Source organism: Acomys minous (genome assembly GCF_964271855.1).
Source record: "Acomys minous genome assembly, chromosome: 6".
Lineage (NCBI taxonomy): Eukaryota > Metazoa > Chordata > Mammalia > Rodentia > Muridae > Acomys > Acomys minous.
The window spans coordinates 129,003,056-129,026,550 of record NC_140487.1 but is presented as its reverse complement, the minus strand read 5'-3'; the positions used below and the strand labels follow the sequence as shown (position 1 = coordinate 129,026,550).

At 54.3% G+C, this 23,495-nt stretch overlaps 2 protein-coding genes across 7 annotated transcripts in view; both read right to left on the bottom strand.

The window, feature by feature from the left end:
• Window positions 1–15,001, bottom strand: part of GNB1 (G protein subunit beta 1) — a 68,870-nt gene extending 53,869 nt beyond the window's left edge. For 3 of the 6 annotated variants that reach the window (XM_084785162.1, XM_084785164.1, XM_084785163.1), the window contains exon 1: window positions 5,329–5,541. The gene's annotated coding sequence lies outside the window, so the exon portion shown is untranslated. Of the gene's footprint in view, window positions 1–5,328; window positions 5,542–14,981 lie in introns of those variants that run through there. The other 3 variants (XM_084785160.1, XM_084785165.1, XM_084785161.1) reach the window with 2 other exon arrangements.
• A 6,570-nt stretch (window positions 15,002–21,571) lies between these two features.
• TMEM52 (transmembrane protein 52) lies at window positions 21,572–23,292 on the bottom strand. The gene is made up of 5 exons (XM_084785377.1): window positions 23,153–23,292; window positions 23,016–23,059; window positions 22,859–22,900; window positions 22,219–22,397; window positions 21,572–22,134 (listed from the first exon to the last, which is right to left on the bottom strand). The coding sequence occupies exons 1-5, from the start codon at window positions 23,216–23,218 to the stop codon at window positions 21,890–21,892; spliced, it is 576 nt and encodes a 191-aa protein (XP_084641503.1). The 5' UTR covers window positions 23,219–23,292; the 3' UTR covers window positions 21,572–21,889.
• Window positions 23,293–23,495: the final 203 nt, after the last annotated feature.

Genomic DNA, 23,495 nt, shown 5'->3' with positions numbered 1-23,495 from the left:
TTAGCAGACTACCACACAACTACTACACGCTAACAGGCATGTCTCACCCATGCTCACAGCTCTCCATCTAACAGTCTTATGAGCTAATTGATATATACGATCTCCCCTCCTGATAAAATACATTATAAAATTTGAGACTACTGCCAGGCGTAGTGGCGCACACCTGTAATCCCAGCACTCAGGAGGCAGAGGCAGGTGGATCTCTGTGAGTTTGGGGCCAGCCTGGTCTACAAAGCGAGTCTAGGACAGCAAAGGCTACACAGAAAGCCCCATCTAGGAAAAAAAATTTTTTGAGATTACTAATTATTATCTTTTTTGTTCATTTGTGTTTTTCCGGACAGGGTTTCTCTGTGTAGCCTTGGCTATCCTGGACTCACTTTGTATATCACGCTGGCCCGGAACTCACAGAGATCCACCTGCCTCTGGGATTACAGGTGTACACCACTGCGCCTGGCTATAACAATCTTTTTATCAACAGCAAATGGATTCAACTAATCCTTAGAACCATCTTATGTAATCTTAGTCTTGTAAATTGGAGAAATTCTAGAAACACTCAAAATTCTGATTTAAGACAAATCACTAAAGGCATGGTGGTCCACACCTTTAATACCATCGCTCAGGAGGCAGAGGCAAGTGGATCACTGTGAGTTTGAGGCCAGCCTGGTCTACAAAGCGAGTCCAGGACACCCAAGGCCAACACAGAGAAACCCTGTCTCAAAAACCAAAACCAAAATACAAACAAAACAGGCTGCAGAGATGGCTCAGCAGTTAAAGAGCACTGACTGCTCTTCCAGAGGTCCTGAGTTCAAGTTACAGCAACCACATGGTGGCTCACATCTACCAATAATGTGATCTAATACTCTCTTCTGGCCTGCAGGCAGAGCACTGCAGACATAAGTAAACCTTAAACAAACAAAACAAAAAGGCAAGAGAGAAAAGGGTTTTCTATCATTGGAAGCAGCAGCAGCATCAGGTGACCAACACGGCTCCTTAAAGCCAGCACTGCACAGGGAGGACAAAGAGCAGCCAGCAGTCTGCAGTGTCTAAGAAGTCTGCATCTCTGAAATGAGTTATGCAACAAAATTCAAGTTTTAAAAAGGCACAGTCTCCATTCCTATTCCAGAGCAGTTAACACGATGCAGCCTTTCTTCACAGACACATCCACACAACATCAGAGGACCACTCTGCCATCACTACTAGTATTTTAGTTTTGTAAATGTTATTTTAATTTCAATATGTCCTTTTCTCCTCTTGTTAAATAATCACTAAACAACCATTTAATTGAACTTCTACTTCATGATTTCTACAAATATTGTTAACAACAAACACAGTTCTGGGAGAATGTAATCCCCAGCACTTGGGAAAGCTGAGGGATGAGGCTCCTTGAGAAGCCCCAGACTGGGCAACACCGGGAGCTCTGCCTTTAAAACAAAACAACCCCCCCAATAAAACCTGGAATTGTTCCAATAGGATCTCATGCAGCCCAGTCTGGCTTCCCTTACAGTGTAGCTAATGACCTTTGAACCCCTGATGCTGCCTCCACTCCCCAAGTGCTGAGATTACAGGTACATCACTCCTAAAGTCAGGTTAAGATGAAGGAGCCAAGGGCTGGGCGTAGTGGCTGACACCTTTAATCCCAGCACTCAGGAGGCAGAAGCAGGTGGACGGCTGTGAGTTCAAGGCCAGTCTCGTCTACAAAACAAGACCAAGATAGCCAGGGCTACACAAAGAAACCCTGTCTTGGGGTGGTGGGGGATTAAGGAAGCGAGTATGGTGGTGCATGCCTTTAATCCTGGCACTCAGGGAGGCAGAGGCAGACACAATGCTCTGAGTTTGAGGCTGGGAGCCAAGGCTATACAGAGAAACTCTGTCTCAAAATATAAAGATTTAAGAAGATGCCAGGCATGGTAGTTTACACCTTTAGACTCAGGAGGCAGATCTCTGTGGATTGTGGGTTCAAGAACAGCCTAGTCTATGTAACCCTGTCTCATAATTAATAATAGTAATAATATTATTATAAAGATTAAGAAAAAAATTAAAGATTTAAGATTAAGAAAATGAGCTGGCTCAGCCATCAATAACACTTCTTCAGCCAGACACAGTGGCGCATGCCAATAATCCCAGCACTCAGGGAGGCAAAGTTCGAGGCCAGCCTGGTCTACCAAGAGTACTGGACAGGCAAGGATGGGCAGAAAAGCCCTGTCTCGAAAAAACAAAACAAAACTTTAAATAAAAATTAATAGCCAGGCGGTGGTGGCGCACGCCTGTAATCCCAGCACTTGGGAAGCAGAGGCAGACAGATCTGTGAGTTTGGGGCTACCCTGGTCTACAAAGTGAGTCCAGGACAGCTAAGGCTACACAGAGAAACCTGGTCTCAAAAAACAGAACAAAAATAAATCATAAAAGATGATGATGATGATGATGATAGAGCACTTGTTCTCTCTGCATGAGAACTTGGGTTTTATTCCCAGTTCCCAGTCTTCTGGCTTCTACAGGAACCAAGCACAGATGGGTGCACACACATACTCAGGCAAAATACCTATGCACATAAAATACTAAGGTTTTAAAAATTTGTAAAAAACCTTAAGATTCTATATTAATGTACTATGTCTTTAAAGTTATGCTAAATAGAGGTTTAAAATATGACATAGAGCTGGGCATGATGGCTCATCCCTGAATCCTAGCATTTGGAAGGCTGAGGCAGGAGGGGGTCATCAGGGATCAGAGGCCAGCCTGGACTACAGTGAACACTGGGACAGCCTGGGTTAGAGTGAGGTGTTCTTTTAAACACTAAAGGGAGGTTAGGAAAGACACACCATATGGTCAAGTCCAGATAATAAAACTGGGAATATCTATTACCAATCCACTAATGCTAAAGCCAAAGCCCACAGAAAGAATTTAATCCAATTGAGGGACCGAAATGAGCCAAATCTCCTGGGCAGAGAAAAACAATCCAATGAACAAACTAGTAGCGGCAGGTTCCACACTTTAACCCTGCAGCTCAGAGGATGAGCAGCGGCCACACAGCCCGCTGACCATAGGTGACTCCAGACTGCTCCTGCCTTTCTCAAGGCTACACTTGGAGCTGCTCACTTTTCCAATACTACCAATGGGTGATACATTTCCTTAAATCTTAGTGCAAGGATGTGGAGGAGGCATCTCCCCTTTCCCCACAGGGATCCCAGGGATTTACTCAGGCCTGAACCTCCAACTCAGTATTTTTTAACTAAGTGGAACTAACAAACCTTCAGTACATCTGTGCAACTTTCTCTAAGTCAGCTCGTTTCTCCAGTGATCAATATACGCGCACCTGGATAAACTCTGAAGTCATCCTTACTAGTGGAAAAGTTTCTACTCTTAAAAAGGGTGACAACGCCAGGCACACTCAGGAGGCAGAGGCAGGTGGATCACTGAGTTAGAGGCCAGCCTAGTCTACAAAGCGAGTCCATGACAGCCAAGGCTAACACAGAGAGACCATCTCGAAAAACTGGGGGGTCGGGGGAGGGGTCACCGTTGTACGTTCAATCTCTTGCGTAAGAAGATCCTTGCAAGGACCCAGCAGATGAAATACAACCCTGACATTGGGCATCTGACACTCCGCCCCGAAGCCGGGCAGCAGGTATGAGCACATATCCTCAGACAACCCACTTTTGACTTTCCAGACTCTCACCTTCTAAGAAAGCTCGCACACTGTGGCCGTGAAATAAAACCCAGGCAGGACCCTACACCTACAATCCTGCCTCCCCCACGGAGACCGGGGCGTCCTGGCGGCACCATATTCCTGTACAGAAAGGCTGGTCTCATGAAGGCAGAACCTACTTCCCAAAGCCTGTCCTCACACTTCCATCCCCGGCCACACACACAATGTGAGACAGGAGAAAGGGGACTGCTCCTTCATTTTCTCTCTGCAGTATTAAGAACCTTCCAGAAGAATCCAGAAGACATCTTAGCATGAGAACTAAAAACCTTATTTTCAAATACTGTTTCTCCCACCACCAAAACCACTACAGCTTCAAATGTAAAATAACAATAAACTATCTAGAAACTTAGTTTCTAATGAATTGATTACTCAGTTAATTAACTAATTCTAATTAAGTGATTACTGCTTATTCTGAAGACACATTTAGTCTCCACAGAAGTGGAACTTTTCACAAGGTTAACACTGTCCTTTATTTGCTCATCATGAAAAAAATTGACTGTTTTTCTTGGTTAATAATCTCACAGGCTACTTACACACACACACACACACACACACACAGCAGCTTGATCGCTGCTATCAGCGCGGAACATTAACAATACAGTAGAACCATTACTACCAAACCAACGCTACACCTGAAATTTCAATATCCCTGCACCCATGTCGTTAACGTACTTAGTTGCAAATTCCACTAATTCTCCTCTACAAAATAAAAATCCTAGCATAACCTCTGTTAAGATGGACATACAAGGAATACTACTTCGGGATGCTAACTGTGCCGTTTTAAAAAATAAAAACAAAACAAAAAAAAACCGAAAAAAAATGTTCAAATATATCAAAAGGTCAAAAGCCAAGCTGCAGTTCCCCCAGGGGAACCCGAGGCTGTGCAGACGCAGAAAGGCTAGGCCACCCGCCGAGGGCTCTGGGCAGGACGTCCCCTCCCAGCACGGCGGCTCCTAGGCGAAGCCCGGACGGTGGCGGACGGCGCGGTCCTGCCTGACAAAGGCGGGCATCGCCATCTTGTCGCGGCGGCCGGACGCGGCGCCCATTCATTCGCGGGCGCCTGGGGCCGGGATCGCCGGGAAGCGCGGCAGGCGCAGGCCCGCATCCGGCAGGGGCCCCCCACGATCGCTGGGACCCGGGAGAGCCGCCCCGGCCCCACGCCCTCCCCGCAGGAAGGCGCGGCCGGGAGGGCAGAGTTCGGCTTTTGTTCCCGCGGGGACCCGGCGCGCCGGACATCCCGGCCTAGCCAGGCGGTCCCGCCCAGGCTCGAACCCACGACCCGGGGCTGCATCCCCGTTCCCTTTTTTTTTTTTTTCCAATTTTTATTTTTTCAGTTCAGGACCCCCGCCGGGGCCCGCACGGCGGCCTAGACCTCCTCGCCACAGCCTAGATCCCAGGATCACGGCGGCTCCCGGGACCGAATCCCGACCGACACTGGGCCCCGGCCTTGACCCAGGACCCCCCCCCCCCCAGCAACCTGCAGCCCCGCATCCACCCGGGAGCCGGCCTGGAACCCAGGCCCCGCCGCCCACCCAGCACACACCGGGGGTCGCCGTCCCCGCCGGCCCCACCCAGCCCCGGGGCAGGCGCCGCCGCCGCCGCCGCTCGCAGACCCCAGCCGCGCTCACCTCGCCCACGCCGCCGCCGCCCGGTCGCCCCGGGTCGTCGCGCTCGCGGCCTGCGGGCAGGAGCCGGCGAGGCTGGTCGGGTCCGCGCGGCGGCTGTTCCAGTCCCGGCCCCGCTACCCTCGCCGCCCGCGCCCGCGCCCGCCGCCGCCGCCGCCGCCGTCCGCCCCTCAGACGCCTCCAGCCATCAGGATGGGCGCGGCGGCCCCTGCCCGCAGCCTCGGGAAACCCCACGTCGCGTCCCCGCGCACGGCCGGCGTGCGCGCGCCGCGCCTTCCGCCCCGCCCTCCTCCTCCCCCCTCCGCGCGTGCGCGATAGGCTTAAAGGAGCCGTGACCCGGCATGAGGGTCTTCGGGGCTCGGGGGGTTTGTGGGAGGAAGGCTGGACCGCCCTGGCCGGCTGGTGTCGGCTCCGGTGACACGTGCCCCAAGCCGGAGGACCGTGTGTCCTGCCTGCATGGCCAGCCGGGAAGGCCGGAGGGCGAGCGTGAGCGGCCTAGACGAGGCGAGAGTAGCCGGGTGGGACCGGAAGGTGGCCTGGGAGTAACTCCCAGAATCTTTAAGACCAGCCATTCGGTCAGGTCCCATCTTGCCTCTCTCTCCTGTCACTCCTATTCTGTCCTTTCCAGAAGAGGCTCAGGGCCTCCCTTAACTTCCTCCAGGCCTGCACTAGCCTCTCCTAAGCCAGGGCCGCAACCCTCCCGTGGCCTCATCTCAGCCTGGCTACCACGTTGGCCTCTGGGACCTGGCACCTCTCCGTGCTTGCGGCTGAGAAGGCTTTTCCTTCATGCTTGCTAGCTCCCATCCCTGGTCACGCCTGTGCACCGTGCAGCCAGGCCTGCCTCCCCTCCCTATTGCTTCTTGAAGCAGCCTTTGGGTGGGCTTCACAGTTTCCCCTCCATGTCCCTGGGTGCTTCCTGCCTGGCCATAGAAATGTCTCTGCCAGCCGGGCGTGGTGGCGCACACCTTTAATCCCAGCACTCAGGAGGCAGAGGCCAGGCCTGGTCTACGAAGCGAGTCTAGGACAGCCAAGGCTACACAGAGAAATCCTGTCTCGGGGCTGGGGGGGGGGGGGCGGGGAAGAAATGTCCCTGGCTTTGTTCAGCCTCATACTTTCCTCATAGGCTTTCCCTGTGCCAGCCCTCACTCAACTGACACATTATTTCAGGAGTCCCAGCTCCTGCGAGTGGGCAGTGACGTGGGGATTCAGATGCTGCAGATTCAATGCTACTAAATGCCATTGCTAAGCAGACACACTGTGGGGGGGGGCACATTTATAAATGAAATTACATTTATATACTGGACATGTGTGTGGCTTGGTTTTTCGAGCTGTCCTGGACTCACTTTGTAGACCATGCCGACCTCGAACTCACAGTGACATGCCTGTCCCTGCCTTCCGAGTGCTGGGATTAAAAAAGCCTTGGGCCACCACGCCCAGCTGTGTGTGCTTTTCTTGAGCACACTAAGTGTACAGATTTCGGCAAAACACCGCAGGGTCTCTGCGTAGTCTTCCTTCCTTGTGAGTGACCCGCTCTGAGAGTGGGAAGCCTGGCTCCAGTTACCTCAAATGTAGCCACCCCTGCTGTCGGCCACCCCAGGGCCTCTGATCCCTGGCTTCCATGTCCTTCACCCCATCTGACCAAGGCCTGACTTTCTTTCATTCCTGCCTGTCTTTTACTTGAAGCCATCAGTCCCCCCTCTCCCGACAAGGGTTCCCCGTCGCCCCGTCCTGTCCACTGTCACTGTGACTCCATCTTCTCAGAAGGTTCTGGTCCATAACCTTGTGAAGGCCAGGCCTTTGCCGCTGTCACTTCTGCACAGCTGTTCCCAAGCCCTTGAGAACATCCATTGCCAGCTTCATTTCTCGAGCGTGAGTGGCCTAGCCCCAGCAGTCTGGCCGGGCTCTTTTCTGTGACTCCTGTGAAGACTTGCTCAGCCACCACACACGCCCCACCCCCAGAGGATGCTGGACAATATTCAAGGCCTGACAAGAAAGGAATCTAAGTGCCATTCCGAGTTCCGAGTGGAGGGCCAAGACCCAGCAACCAGAGTGATCACTACCCGGGGGTGGGCGGGAGGGACAAGGTCTCCACTAGTCACTGCTGGGCCCCAGGCTCCTCCCCTGCCGGTTCCACAGAGAAGGGCTGGAGCACGGAGGACAGTCCAGTACCAGTAGAAAATCAGAGGGTCAGGGCTTCTGTGTGTCGTCAGGTGGCCTCAGAGTCTAAGGTGGTCATCACACTCCAGCAGGCCTCGTGTCCGCCCTTCAGGCCGTCCCTGGTAAAGGACTCAAAGTAGACATGAGACGAGGAAGAGGTAGGAAGTATAGAAGGGAAACGGACAGAGGCAGTTAGCCCAAAGTGTACAGTTATCTCTGCAGAGCCCTATGGTGCCGGGGGAGGGAGCAGACTGGCTTAGGCTATGGATCTCCCCTGTCCCATGAGCCACCTCTGCTCCCAGCTGTTGTCAGCCCATGAGTAGGGTCCCCACCGAGGACACTGAGCCTAATGTGGTTGATATGGGTGGCTGTTGGTTTAGAGACAGGATCTTGCTGTGCAGGCCAGCGTTGGCCTCCCCAGGCTCTGAGCTCCCGGGGCTCTGTGACTGAGGAGGGTGGAGCAGAGCCTTCCCTGGAACTTGCCCTACAGCGTTTGCTGAAGTCATCACGTATGTGTTTATGGACAGGGTGTTAGGGGCCAAAGTTGAGGGGAAGGAAGGAAGAGGGAGGGGCTGGCCCGATTCTCAGATCCCTAGCTGAAGCCTCAGGCTGCCTCCCGGCCCCACCCTCTCTGATATGTGCCCTCCCCAGGCGGCAGGAAGCTCTGGCCCTGGACCTTGGTCATTCTCCAGTCTACTCCACCTTGCAGGTCCTGCCCTGAACATGATAAAAAGCTAGCCTTCCCTTTCGTATCCCCGAGGGTCTGAAGCTACCGTCTCCGTCCACAACCCTCCACCACCACCACCACCCCCCGTTAGCCCAGGCCTCTTGAGTTTCTTGGCTCCCACACTGCTGCCTAGCCCCCTCCACAGTTAGACAGCACTCTGAGGGATCCCTGCCTCCAGCCCAGAGTCCAGGCCTCTCCTAATTTTCCAGGCACACTCCCTTCTCAGGAAACGTCTCAGAAGTCAGCTGGCAAGTCCATAGCCACACCCAGTCAGATGTGACCAGCTGAGGGCCCATCAGCAGTGGCTGCAGGGCTGAGCCTGCCTCTAGGGTGGAAGCAGTGCCCAGGGGCTGGCTCGGTGCCCAGCCTCCTCTAAAAACCCAGGGAGCATGGATGTATAATTCAGATGCCCCTCCCCCACCTGCTCTTCAGCAGGAAATGGCCTAACAGGAAAGTAGGTCTTCTTAAACCTGAATTATTCAAACAATCTAGGCATGTGACCAGGACCCAGAGCAAGGCAGTGCCCTGGTCCCTTGCTCCAAGCCAGGCTTTGAAGAGGCTTGAAACACCAAGGAACATTTCTAGATTTCCAGATCTGGTAAAAGAGCAAGGTAGTGTCCAGTAAAGTCCCTTTGTCATGGCTGGCTTCAGGCCCTGTGGGCATCCATCCCTGTCCTGCTGAGAACTGTCAGTTTCTCTACCACACAGCTGTCCCATCATCACTTCCCGTAAGTGAGACTTCAGCCTGCCCCCGCCCCCCCAACCCCCAGCACTGAGAAGAGGAAGGAAAGAGAGGAGGGACATGTGATGGTGCCCAGGGACTCAGAATGTAGGTGACAAGTGCTAATTGGTTCCTGTGGGCTTCCAAAGGCAGGGCTTGGTGAAAGAATGGGGCCACGGCTAGTGAGGAGACCCTCGGGCCTACTTCACGCTCCTTAGCATAATTACCAGCGCCCATCTCTGCTAAGGCAACCTGGACAGGACCCATGCAACTCACAGTCCTAAGCTCCAGTGGCACAGCTCTCCCCAAGCAGGGGATGCGGAGGCGGGAGGCGGGGAGCAGGCGGGTGGTGCTCAGAGGCTGGTCTTCTTTCTCCCCGGCTCACTCACGGAGGATCAGCCCTGGGCCCACTCTTCCCGCCCTGCTTCTAACCCAGACACTTTTGAACACTCACCTTCAGTTACAAACCAGACATCCGGTATGCGGGGCACCACAACTACATGGAAAAGGAAGGGATGTCAAAAAGTGCCCAGTGAGCCCAGCACAGTGATCACCCCATCGCTGGGGAGGCCGGGTCTAGTTTAAAGCCAGCTTGGGCTTCATGGAGAGAGCTGTCTCAAAAATAAGTGCTGGCAAGATGGCTCAGCGGCTAGAGCGCTCATCACAGGAGCTGAACATCGTGAGTTAGCACTGCAGTTTCAGAAGCACCTGAGGTATCTGTGAAAAGAAGACACTGACCAGGCAGTGGTGGCGCACGCCTGTAATCCCAGCACTCAGGAGGCAGAGGCAGGCGGATCACTGAGTTCGAGGCCAGCCTGGTCTACAAAGCAAGTCCAGGACAGCCAAGATAGCACAGAGAAACCCTGTCTTGAAAAACTGAACAAAAAACAAACAAGACATTGAAGGGCTTCCTTCAGACTTCAAGGGGCCCTGGTGGCAGGAAGCTGGACGCTGCCATTAGTAGCTCTGTTTAGATAAGTTCCCAGCACAAAGGACAGAACGGTTACCTGTTACCAGGCAGGAGAAAACCCCTGCTAAAGAGTAGAAGAAACCTTGTCAGTGTCCATCTCACACACAACCAGTCCTCCTACTAAAACTAGAATGTGGAGCTACGCATGGCTGGGCGCATAATCCCAAAACCCAGGGCCGCAACATGGCTGGGCGCATAATCCCAAAACCCAGGGCTGCAACATGGCTGGGCGCATAATCCCAAAACCCAGGGCCGAGGCAACTGCTGCTATGAAGTCAAGTCCAGCCTGGTCCGCACAGCCAATTCCAGGTCCTCATAAACTACCCGGTGAGACCCTGTCTTAAAACAATCAAAACCAAGGGGCTGGAGCGATGGCTCAGCTGTTATGAGCACTGGCTGCTCCTCCAGAGGACCTAGGTTCAATTCCCAGCACCCACATGGCAGCTCCCAACTGTCTGTAACTCCAGTTCCACTAGATCCAACTCCTTCACAGACACAGGTGTGCAGGCCAAACACCAGTGCACATATGCACACATACACACATGCATGTACACACACCAAACACCAGTGCACATACACACACACACACACACACACACACACACACACGGGCATGCACCCAAAAGCAAAACGAAAAGAAAACATAAAACTTCAGAATTTGGAGAGCAGTTAAACTACACCTAAAGGAAGCTTTGCTGTTTGTGGCACCCATGGCTGAAGATCCTGTCCCATACAGGAGCGAGTGGACACTTGTCAGAATGTCCAGGGAGTGCTGGGAGGGTAACTAGATAAGCACGGTGCCAGCACCCTGGTACGGCTCAGTCCTGCCCAACGGCTTCAGCAAGCGAGGGTTGCCTTCCCCCAGCCCTACCCCCAGATCCCTTTATGGCATCTCAGTCTGGGGCCACCATTGCTCCCTCCTTCCCAACAAGTCCCCAGTCCTATTTCTTGCCCACTCTGGAAAAGCAACTTAAGCAAAGGCCCCAGCCGTTTTCTTGGGCTTCCGCCATTCTCTGCAGGCCATAGGTTCCGGGCCTGATGATACAAGAGGTTGAGGGTGCAGAGGCCTATACCCAGATCCCGACAGATACACAGATGGCAGGGCTTGAGGGAACAGGGATGTAGGGTGCAGGTCTCGGTGGCCAGAGACGAGGCCTGACAGGTGGCCTGGTGAGGCAGCCTGGTCCAGAGGCAGCTCTGAGCCCTGAGCCAGTTCATAGTTCCCTGACCAAAACCTTCCCTTCCCAGATAAGGTGCTACCTACAGACCTGGCCATGAGCAGGAAGGGGGTCCTGGGGCCAGTGAATGGAAACACATGCATACTACAGGCCAGGCTGGACCCAGGAGCCTGACATGGACCTGAGGTCATGAGAGCCTGTCTAGGGCTGCTTGGTGCAGGCCCCTAGCCTCCAGCTCTCTTCTCAGCTTGGAGCCTTGCCTCAGGGAAGAGAGTTCCTGACATACTGGGGCCTCATCTCCCGGCAGATGGCACCCTGGGACCCACTCTCCTGAGACTAGGCTTTTCCAACATCTGCCAGGTAAACATCTCACACCTGTGGCAGTAGCAGTAGGTCAGGCCACCCAGCTGTCAAAGTTTCCATGGGGTCTGGGCTCCTGGGGGTTCTGGCTAAGAGGACACAGGAGAGCTGCTAGCGCTGAAGTTTTCCCAGACTCCTGTGCCCAGCAGGTATGGGCTGCTGAAGATGGGATGTGTGCTTGCAAGTGCCCTTCCACACTGAGAAGCTAGCTGAGGTCACCAGATAAGACAATGCACAGTAGACGCGGGGAGGGCATCTGCAAGCCTTGCCTGGGCTCTGGGCACTACAGGACTCCTAGTACAGCCCGCTGCAGGGTGTTGACGTGAGGTGCAACGGGCCCAGGTCCCCCGGCAGTCAGAGTTCTGGTCACAGAGTTCCTATACATAGAGTCCTAGATCACCCTCAGCCTGAAGATCCGTATACCACATCCTTTCTAACAGAAAGATGACAGATTGATGTTCCCTGAGGAAAGTTCTGGGTTGCAGCCTTCACCTGCTCTCTTCACTGTCCGCATCCCCCACCTCCTGTAACCCCCTTCCCCTCCCTGAGGCCCTAGCTGCAGGCATGGAGGTCTCCATAATCTCCCCAGGTCTCACAGGGCCTCATGGACACAACCAGAAGCCAGATCCCCCTGCCCAAATGTCCCTAATGACTCTCAGTTCCCCAACTTTACCTTGTCAGGTACTTTTTTTGGGGGGGGGGTTGTTTTGGTTTGGTTTGGTTTTTCAAGACAGGGTCTCTCTGTGTAGCCTTGGCTGTCCTGCACTCACTTTGTAGACCAGGCTGGCCTCAAACTCACAGAGATCCTCCTGCCTCTGCCTCCCGAGTGCTGGGATTGAAAGCGTGTGCCACCGCGCCCTGCTGCTTTTTTGGTTTTTGAGACAGGGCTGTCCCTGCTGTTCTAGAACTCACTCTGTAGGCCAGGCAGGCCTGGAACTCAGAGATCTGCTTGCCTCGGTCTCCTGAGTGCTGCGATAAAAATCTTATGCCACTACCACCCAGCAAAATGTGAGAGAGTGTCCCATGTATCCAAGGCTGGCCCCTAACTCACTATGAAGTCAGGAATGACCTTGAACCCCTAATCCTGCGTCTATGCTCCAAGTGCTGGGGTCAAATGATACATCACTACACACACTTCTTGTTTTTGTTTTTGTTTTGTTTTGTTTTGTTTTTTAATTAAAACAACTTTTTTGAGAAGGAAATTTTTTTTTCTCTTTTCTTTTTTTTTTCCTATTTTGGTTTTGCCTCCCAAGTGCTGGGATTAAAGGTGTGCACCACCACCACTGGCTCTGAGACAGGATCTGACGTAGCATAAGCAGGCTTTTAGCTCGTGATCACTGAGCCCAGGCCCCCTGGCACCTGCACACTTCTATCCTTCCTAAACTGCTGGACTCCTGATTCCCACATAGCGGCCCCACGCTAGCTGCGAAGTCAGTCTTCAAATCTGGGGTGGGATAGACCAGGCCTTTCTCTTGGTCCCCTCCTTGCCTGCTCTGGGCCTTCCAGCCTCTTCCTTAGACCAGCTGACCTTCTGCCTCATGTATGAGTCTGCCCATCCTGCCACCGACGCTGCCCCCAGGCCTCTGACTAGGACCCCTGTGAGAACTCATATTTCGTACCAGCCCCTTCTGAAGTGGCTGTAAGGCACCCTGAGCTGAGCAGGGACAGGGATGAAGGAGTCACCTCACTTCCTCACCCAGAGCCACTGAGCTGTGATCCAAGCTATGTTCAACTGTGCTTCGTTCTCAGACTGGGCCTGGGCCTCACTGTGCAAAACACAGTGAGAGGTTAGCCTTCTGCAGAGCCGTCCCAATGCTGAGCTTCAAGCCCAGGGCAGCACCCCAGGGGCTCAGCCCACACGTGCTTGGCAGGCCCTGGATCCTGCAGGGGGCGGCTTCCTCCTCAGGGGGCCTCTGGGGTCCAAGAGCTGTTTGTCTAGAATGTTCTCCCTGTGGTTCAGTCACCTGGCACCTGGGAGATGATGCAAGGTTTGCCTGAAGGAGGCAACAAGGAGAGAGAGGCAGGGCACAAGGGCGAGCCAGGGCTCCAGGCAGCACACTGTGCTGTGGTTTGGGAGGCGTTTGGTCTCCAGCTGCTGATACGCATGCCACAGCCAGCAATGTCTACCGCCTTCAGCTGCCCTTCCTGGGGAGGCTGGGCCAAAGGTGCTCCCTGTTTTGAAAACCAGCATAGCAGGCCGTGAAGGGAGCTGGGGGGCCCCTGGAGCTTCTCTCTGTGACGTCCCTGTGAGATGGGCTGGGCCCTGCGCGATGCCTCTGGGGCTCATGCCTAGGCCTGCCCTGAGTCCTCTGGGGTTGGCCCTGTAAACTAGCTTAGACTTTTAAGGGTCTGTCTCCTGGTTTGCCTCCTTGCCCTTCGACCACTCTCTGAAGTTTATTATGTATATACACACATACACACATATATAATATATGTATATGTTATATATATAAAATATATGTGTATATTATGTATATACAATTCTTTTTTTAAACAGGGCCTCACTATGGAGACTTGGATCTCATAGAGATTTGTCAGCCTTTGTCTCTGAAGTATTGGGATTAATGATGTGTGTCACCACACCCAGCTTACCCTCTGGGGTCATGTGTCGCTGCTGCTGCTTCTCCTCCTCCTCCCCTTCCTCCCTCTCCTTCTTCTTGAGACTTAGGTCTCCTTACGTAGCTCTGGCTGTCCTGCAACTCCCTATGTAGACCAAGCTGGCCTTGAACTCACAAAGATCCACCTGCCTCTGCCTTCAGAGTGCTGGGATTAAAAGCATCCGTCACTACCTCCCTTTCTTGACGTTTAAAAGGGACTATAGAAGGGGAAAGCACTTCTGCCCTGCCGTGGGGACAACAGGAGTAGAGGCCTTTGATTCAACACTGACTAGGTGTTGCTGGGTCCTGCTGGAAGCAGGTTTATGTCTCTCTGCTGCTGCCTTTATCTGCCCACCACAGTTTGTGGCTATTACCTCCCGGGCCAAATGCCTGCACTGCCCCAGCCTGTTTTCCTGGCAGATGCAAAGGCCACTTCTCCCACTGGCCACACTAGACTTTATGTGCAGGGCGGTCTCTGCTCAACGCCTTTGGATAAAATGGCTCTGCTGCACACTTATGACAGAAAAGACCAAGGGCGAGCCCATCCCAGTCCCACCATGGAATCCGGGGCCTTGGGCTGCTCAGCTGAGCCTGAGCCAAACTGTGGCTGGCCAGAGCAGGAAGCACAGCGTGGTGCTGCCAATCCGAGGACTAGGTCCAGGCCTGCTGGCTCGCCCGGTGGGAACGCGGCGCCACCAGGCGCAGGAGGCTGTTTGTAGGGACTGTTAAGTCGGGAAGCCTGGCTCCCAGCACCGACTCAGGTTGGAGTTCCGCGTGTCCTCCCCTCCTCCTCCAACCCCCCCAAACCCCCCCCCCCCCCGCCCCGACAGACTTAGAGCCTGCACCTGCGGGGCTGTGGCTGTCCGTGAGTTTTCCGGGTGCCTGAGATGAAATTTATGTCTATGTTTGTTCTTTGCAATTGTGGAAACCGGAAGGTGATACTTACACGGCAGCGTTTCGAAAACAGGGAGCGGAGGAGAGTGCCCCACCCCTGGTCTCCAGCACAAGCTTTTAGTTCCAATTTCCATCCAGGCCATCAGACTCCCGAGAGCCCCGGCGCCCGGGTTGCGAGCAGTGCTCGAGCGCCCCCTGGTGGGAGCGAGCAGAACTTCCGAGCGGCGCTGCATCCGGGTGGTGGAGCGAAGCAAAGAAGGTGGGGCTAAAAGTGGAGCCTGGACCGAGACAGGTGTAGACCAGGCTGGCCTGGAACTCAGAGACCGGCTTGCCTCTGCCTCCCGGGTGCTGGGATTAAAGGCGTGCACCACCACCAACGCCTCTGCAGTCCGCCCAACCCCTCAGAAACATTGCAGAAGGAAAATCCTAGCAGGCCTGGTGGCAAAGTCTGAAACCCCAACACTCAGGAGACAGGAAGCGCAAGGGATTCCGTGTTCCACGGCAGCCTGGGCTACGTGGTGAAAAGCTAGCTCAAGAAAGCAAAAAGAAGGTGCTGGAGAGATGGCCCAGCAGTTAAGAGCACTTGTTGCTCTGGCGCAGGTTCGCTGTCCACCATCCACACCGGTGGTGCACGTCTATTTACAGCTGCAGCCCCTCTCTGCCTTCACCGGGCAATCCCGCGGTACACGTCTGTGCGTTCAAACAAATGCACAGGAAGTAAAAGTAAACATTCCTTTTTAAAAGAGTAAGGGGCTGGGCAGACGGCTCAGCGGTTAAGAGCAGGGTTCAATTCCCAGCAACCACATGGCAGCTCACAATTCCAGGGCATCTGGGACCTTCACAGACAAATGTGCAGGCAAAACAGCAGTGCACATAAAATAAAAATAAATGAATCTTTAGGGGAAAAGAAGAATAAAAAGGACTGGGCGGTGGTGCATAAGCCTTTAATCCCAAGCGTTCCAGAGGCGGGGCAGATCTTTAAATTCAAGGCCGACCTGGTCTACACAGAGATTTCCAGGACAGCCACAGCTACGCGGAGAAAAACCCTGTCTCGAAAACGAAGGAACAAACAAACGAATGAAAAGGAGAGAAGACCTGGCAGGACATTTCCTGTGTTTTGCACCATCTGTCCCTTCCTTTTCCTTCACTAGGGTAGCTGAGGCACAGCCTGGCCTGGCAGCGATGGTTCCAGAGGCCACCGACAGGCAGGTCTCTAAGGGTGGGCAAAGCCTCCCTTCTCTCTGGTGGATACGGTCTGGTGGCTGGCACGTTCATCCAGCTCTCTTTGGGTACAGGAACCCACTCCTGTGGTGGGTGGGAAGTGTGCAGAGTTCGGGAACGTTGGCAAATGGTTGTTTCTTTCTTTCTTTCTTTCTTTCTTTCTTTTCTTTTTTTTTTTTTTTTGGTTTTTGGTTTTTGGAGACAGGGTCTCTCTGCGTATCCTTGGCTGTCCTGGACTCTGCCTTCCTCTGCCTCCCATGTGCTGGGATTAAAGACATGTGCCACCACGCCCAGCTGCTTCTTTTTATAATGTTGCAGCCAAGGCTTGTGCTGTGCCACAACTTTTTGTTGTTGTTTTGGTTTGTTTTTTCAAGACAGTGTTTCTTTGTGTAGTACTGGCTGTCCTGGACTTGCCTTTGTGGACCAGGCTGGCCTCGAACTCACAGAGATCCACCTGCCTCTCCCTCCCAAGTGCTGGGATCACAGGTTTGCGAAATCTGGCTCACCCCTTTTCTACAAGCTGTGACCCACATTTCCAGGAAGATGCTGAGATAAGGATCCAGTTTGGGGGAATTTGTGGATGGTGGGGAAGCCAGAGGTCACCAAAGGAAGGGAAGTTAAGGGCCTAGTGGGCAGCTGTGATGATTGTAGCTATCAATGCGGCACACCTGGGGTCACCTAAGGAGCGTCTCAATTGGCCTATAGGCATGTCTGTGGGGGTCTTCTTAATTAATGTGCACTGTGGGTAGCACCTTCAGTAGTTAGGAGGCCCTGAGCAAGCGAGCGTGTATGATGTCATCCCTCTGCCCTTGGCTGTTGGTGTGGTATGAGCTGCCTGACTCCCCACAGTGATGGAGGGTGACCTGGAACTGTGAGCTATATAAATCCGGTTATCCCTTAAGTTGCTTTTTCTCGGGATATGTCACCTTAACACCAGGAATAAAACTAGGACGCTGGATCCCTGTCTTTGGAAATACAAGTGAGGGCCAGGGGCTCCTGGGAACTTCCTGTCTTATACATGTTCTCCCAAACCTCTGGTACATGCTTGTCTTATCCAGAAATTGTACAGCATGCTCTACAGCAGGGAATGCCTCAAGGTTCCTGGAACACATTGGTCCTGAGCCTTTCTGGCTTTTGGCCCTTGTGTGACCTTTTGGATTAGAGAGATAGGATATGTGTTAAGAATATAGCCGGGCGTGGTGGCACACGCCTTTAGTCCCAGCACTCGGGAGGCAGAGGCAGGCGGATCACTGTGAGTTCGAGGCCAGCCTGGTCTATAAAGTGAGTCCAGGACAGCCAAGGCTACACAGAGAGACCCTGTCTCGAAAAACCAAAAAAACACACACACACACACACACACACACACACACACACACACACGTATCTCTCACACACACAAATGTTGGGTAAGGACAGAGAATGAAATTAAAGAAGTGGGTCACATGATTATGGTGGCTTTTTTTCTATCTCTCTCTCTGGTTTTTCCAGACAGGGTTTCTCTATGTAGCCTTGGCTTTCCTGGACTCTCTGTAAAGCAGGCTGGCCTCGAACTCACAGAGATCTGCCTGCCTCTGCCTCCAAAGTGCTGGGATTAAAGGCATGTGCCGCCACCAGTCAGCGTTTTGTTGGTATTTTTGAGACAGGGTTTCTCGGTGTAGTTTTGGCTGTCCTGGACTCACTTTGTAGACCAGGCTGGCCTCAAACTCACAAAAAGAAACAAAAATAAATAAATAAATAAAAAATAAATAAAATAAAATAGAATTACTCACAAATGCAAAGAAGTAGAAACAACCTGCTAATGTACGAAGAACCAAAATATGATCTCCGCATTTAATGGATGCTGCTAACCTACAGAAGGACAAAGTGCCAGCTGTGGGCAGCAAGGTGGCCCAGCGGCAACTCACACCAATTCGGACAACCTGAGTGTGAACCTCTGGAACCCTCCTGCTGTTAGCTGTCACAGGGCTGGCTTGGGCACCAGGGTTTCAGGACTCCAGGGCTGCAGCCTAACTCTGTTAGCAGATAGCAGTCTGAGACACAGGAAAGTCAGGCTACTATTCACAGCGGTGAGCCACAGTCAGATGGGAGGTGGGAGGCATGGCTGCCCAGGTCCGTGAGGTCATCTTTCTGTACCCTGCCGCCTCCCGGCTGTGACTCTAGGCTCCAGGCAGGGTGGCCTGTGTCTGGATGCTGTGGTTCCTCCACGCCCCTGGAAAAAGCACACAGGTGTCCCCACAACCACATCAAACCAGAGCGGGCCCCTCCCACTGTCCTTGTCCTCACCTCACCTGGGAGACAGCCCCATCGCACACCGGAACCTTCCCGTCTTTTGCTTCTTTCCTTTAAGTCTTTAAGTTCAGGGTAGAGGAGATGGCTCAGCCATGAGCACCTGGGCTGGGCTGTGGGGACTCTCACTGCAGGCACACACCATTAGCCTCAGCAGCTGACCTGCTTGGAGCAGGGAGCACCCTGCAACCCTGGCTGTTCTGGCAAGCGGAGGGCTGCGCTGTTGGAGCACACTGAGTGCCACACATGCCCAGAGTCCTCAGGCAGCCATGGGGCAGGTGGGCCAAGGTCATGAGTGATCACAGTGGCTGAGATGTGCAGGTGTAAACCTCTGAGTGCTGTGGTCTCTCGCCAGCAGGGCTCCTGCTCACTGCCTGGACAGGAGCAGGGAGGAGGACCCCAGCTACGGTTGTGGGGGTCAGCACTGCTGCCTGGCGGCTTGCTACCCGCCTGAGAGAGCACAAATGTGTAAGTCAGGGCACAGGGTATCTGAGTGTTCCTGTGGCACCTCGCTACTCCCTAGGGAGTTGTCTTTGCAGTTCTGAGTGGGAGGGAGGTCAGGTTTCCCATAAAACCCCAGAATAGCCCCCAACTGCCAGGAGGCAACCTGCCAGCCTCTCTGTGGCGGTTTGCCCCGCTGCACTTGCTTGGCCCCAGGCTGAGCTCATGTTTTTTCACTACACTGAGGCCCTTCAGGCCCGGCTGTGCAGGGTAGCCGGGATCCCCAGGCGCTTGCTCAGTCACTCTGCCTTTGTAGAGAGTGTTTGCCACGTCTTGGCAGTGGTATTGGTACTGAGTCCATGAGTATGGGAGATTGGCCGGACGAAGGCAGATGGCAACCCTGCAGCAGAGCCGAGGTGCTCTTAGCTGAGCCGTCTCCCCAGCCCTGAACTTAAAAACTTAAAGAAGAATGCTGGGCATGGTGGCTCACGCCTATAATCCCAGCACTCAGGAGGCAGAGGCAGGTGAATTGCTGTGAGTTTGAGGCCAGCCTGGTCTACAAAGTGAGTCCAGGACAGCCAAGGCTACACAGAGAGACCCTGTCTCGAAAAACCAAAAAACAAACAAACAAAAACAACAAAAAAAAAAAAAAAGAAAGAAAGAAAAGAAAAAACTTTTAAAAAAAGATTATATTTTATTTGTTTGTGTGTGTTCACACATGTGGAGATGTAGTGTTTGATTGAGAGAAAGGAATGGCCCGTGCAAGGTTCTAGCACCGGCTAGCTTTTCTCTGGTCCCCTGCCACCAGCCATTAGCGCTCATCTTCAGGGTGAGGAGATGGCCAAGCTGAGAAAGTTCAGGAAGTGGCCCCTGTAGGGAAGCACTGGGCCCATCCTGAAATAGGAAAGGCAGGATTTCCTATTCCTGAAAGTATTTTGGAATCTGTATCCTAGGGACCCTGGGTAGTTTAGCCTAGCTAAGACTTGGCTGGCAACCAGTGCTCAGCACGCTTTGCCCAAAGCAGCTTGGAGTTCACTGCATTTTCTTCTTGGTAAGGCGGTCTCAGCACCAGGTGGAACCGCTGATGGACCAGCTGGGTGGGCTGGGAAGGGACTTCGAGTAGGGCCTGCAGGCAGATGATGCTCCCAAGGTGGGGAGGGGGGCCTCCTGGGAGCCCAGGGAGGGGCATGGAAGGCCCCAGGAAGAAGCCTTTCACACCGGCAGGTCCCTCCTCCACGCCCAGCATGAAAGGACCTTCCTGAGGTCTTCACAGGGAGCTGCTGCTGCAAAGGTGCGCACAGGCAGTTAGATGTTGAACTGTCCCCAGGATGTTCCTTTTCCCAGGATGTCTTCTCAGGTCTGTGACCCGAGCCTTTACCTGGGGACCTTCACTGGGCATCTCCCTGTGTAGGTGTCCCTCACTGGGCCTTGCCTGGTGTCACGTAGGCTTTTCAGTCCCTGATGCCACCTCACAAGGCTGGCCTGTGCCCTGGTCTTGTGTGGGCCTTCATTGACTGCCCTTGCTCTCTGCTTGCTTACTTTTGCCTCTGTCAGAGCTGTACTCACGTGCCGGCTTGTTCCGGAACATCATCTCCCCATTGCGGCCTCCTTTCTAATTACACGCCCCGAGGAACAGCCAAGGAGGGCAGAGGGGAGCGCCTGGCGAGGGTGGGTGTCTTTGAGATGTCTGATGAGGCGAGCAGTGGGAAGAGGGAGGCTGGAGTGTGGAACAGCTCGTGAGCCAGCTGGGCGTTCAGCGTCACCCAGAGTGACCTGGCCTACTTGGGCAAGGATGTGGACAGAGACAAGAAGTCAGGGCTGGCTTGTGGGGTGTGGGTCACCTGTGCGTGTGAGTGGGGACAGATGTAGGCAGAGAGGAAAGGGGAGAAGTGGCACCAGGCTCTAACTTGGTTCCAGGGCCAGTAAAGCTCTTTGTGGACAAAGGGTTTTTTTGTTTGTTTGTTTGGTTGGTTTTTTTTTCGAGATGGGGGTCTCTCTGTGTAGCCCTGGCTGTCCTGGACTCACTGTGTAGACCAGGCTGGCCTCGAACTCACAGCGATCCACCTGCCTCTGCCTCCCGAGTGCTGGGATTAAAGGTGTGCGCCACCATCACCACCCCAGGCAACAAAGGGTTCTTTAACTGCTATGGCTTCCTGGTGCTGATGGGACTTTACTATGAGGAAGCTCAGAATCAAGAGGGCAGGCTGAGGGCAGCTTTGACAAGGACGGCAAGGACTACACAGGCTGGACCGTGCTCAAGGAGGACCTTGGGCCTAACGGTTGGTGGCGCCTGAGTGATGGGGAGTTGGTAAAGCTAGCAGCAGGTGCGCCACCACGCCCGGCCCCGTTTTACATTTTTTTTTTCTCACTGTCCCAGCCTGGAGGAAAGAGTTGGTAGAGAGGTAGGCCTGGCCAGGTGGTGGTGGTGCACACCTTTAATCCCAGCACTTGGGAGGCAGAGGCAGGCGGATCTCCGTGATTTTGAGGCCAGCCTGGACTACAGCGTGAGAAGGGTATGTGAGACAGTCCTGGGCACACAGCTCAGATCGTTTCTCTCTGATGCCTGACCCTCCCCACAAACACCAGCAGGAGAGCAAAGGGACCCCCACTAGCCCTGTCTGTCTACACTGGGGTGGCTCCCTAAGGCCTCCTGGACACCCTGGGGTCACTAGAGCCCTTTCCACAAAGGCAGACTCCATGTTCACGTAAGCTTTATTTTTCCCTCAGAGATCTGACATGCCAGTGCAGCTTGAACTCCCAACATCAGGCTCCTTCGGGCTGAGGGTCTGCTGGGCCCCAGGGGGGTGGGAGGAGGGTGGAGGGAGGGAGGGGCCGATACAGGGCAGGCCCGGCATTGCATAGCAATGAGTCTGCAGCAATGTGCTGGCTGGCTGGTCCTTCCCAGGGGAAGGATGGCACAGGTGGGGTTCCTTGGTCCTAAGTGCCAAGAATCCAGGCTATGGTTTAATGGCTCCAAGAGAAAGAATTCCCACCCTTTCCAAAGGGGCACGACTAGGGCTCCGGCTCCTGGGGCCCCCCAGAGGTCTCCAGGCCCAAGGCCTCGGGCAGAGGGCCAGTTTTCTGGGAGGGAGCTGCAGCTTCCTCTCTGGCTTTCGCCATCTTCACAGCCTCATCATAGGAGGGTGGCAGGTCGGAAGCGTATAGGCTGTAGGTAGGAGGGACCAAGGAGTCAGTGTCCGGCTCCCCGAACGACAGGGCCAACTGCATGGCCAGTGGGAACTGCACCGAGCTGTAGGCTGCAGGGAGACAAGAGTGGGGGTTATGGAGATGGCCTGGCAGTCACCCCCACAGTGTGCCCTGCCCATCCTGCTGGCACTCACAGGTCACGGTGCTGTGCGCGGGGCTGTCACTGTCCACGGAGATGCCCGTCACGTCGCAGGGCTGCCATGGCGGTGGTATGTGTGTCTGGGTGTGTGGCTGCTTCTTGAGGCAGCAGAACCGTACACAGCTGGCTGTGACCACACACAGCAGCAGCAGGAGAATGGCGAGTAGGATAAGCCTGGTGAGGAGGAGAAATGGTGTTCCCCTGGAGTGGGCACCTGCACCCTGGGGCCGGTCCATGCCCATCCACCAAAAGCAGGATAACAGAAAAGTGGGGGGGGGGGGGGGGAAGAAAGCGACAGAAGTCTCTCTACGCCAGAAGCTTCCTCAGCTAGATTCGGGCCTGTGGAGCCTCATGCCCTTGTCTCTTCAGCTAGGGCCAGTCCTGGCTGGCTCTCTAGGGCTGGCCAGAGGTGGCCTTGGGTTCACTCCCAGGACACACTGTCCCCAGCCAAGCGCATTAATCCTTGTGCCTTCTGCTGACTATAATCAGGTCTCGCTTCCAAGGCTGCCTGGGGCTCAAGGGCTCTTCTGACAGCGACGAGGGAGTTGGGGGCAGCAGATGTAACAGTTGAGGCGAAGGGGTCTGGCAGGCCTAGCCTAGGTCTACCTTCAGAGGAACCGTCGGTTTCCACTTACCCCACAAGCCATAGGCTGCTCCAGCGGGCCTGGGGCGGGCACCTGCGGGGACAGCGGCACCTGGAGCGGGTGGGGCATCTGCAAGCTCACTCCACCGCTCCAGCCTTTCCCAGCGCGGTCCAGGCTCTGCCTCTCCCCTCGGCCCCCAGCTACTTACTGATCCGCGGGGTCACAGTTGCCGTCTGCGGAGCCCAGCGTCACCTGCGGGGGACAAGGGTGAGCTGGGGTGGGGCGGGGCCGAGCTCAGGGCCGCCCCACTTGCCGTCAGCCTGCCGCGTGTGCGGCCCAACCCACCTGCGACAGCGGCAGGAGCGGCAGCAGCAGCAGGGTCCCCGGTGTGGCTGACGGCCCCGGGGCCATGTTCCGCGGACCGAGCGGAACGCAGTCCAAAGTCAGCTCAGCTTTTTGAGGCCCCGCCCCTGGCCCTTGTCAGCTGAAGGTCCAGGGTCACGCCCACCTTGGTCAGCTTCCCTCCTTGCTCCCTGCTCTCCATTTTTCTATCTCTAGAGGTTTGAGAATGCACGCGCAGACACACACACACGCACACGCACACGCACACACACACACACACACACACACATCCACACCCACCCTCACCACATAACATCCACACACACACATCCACACACCACACACC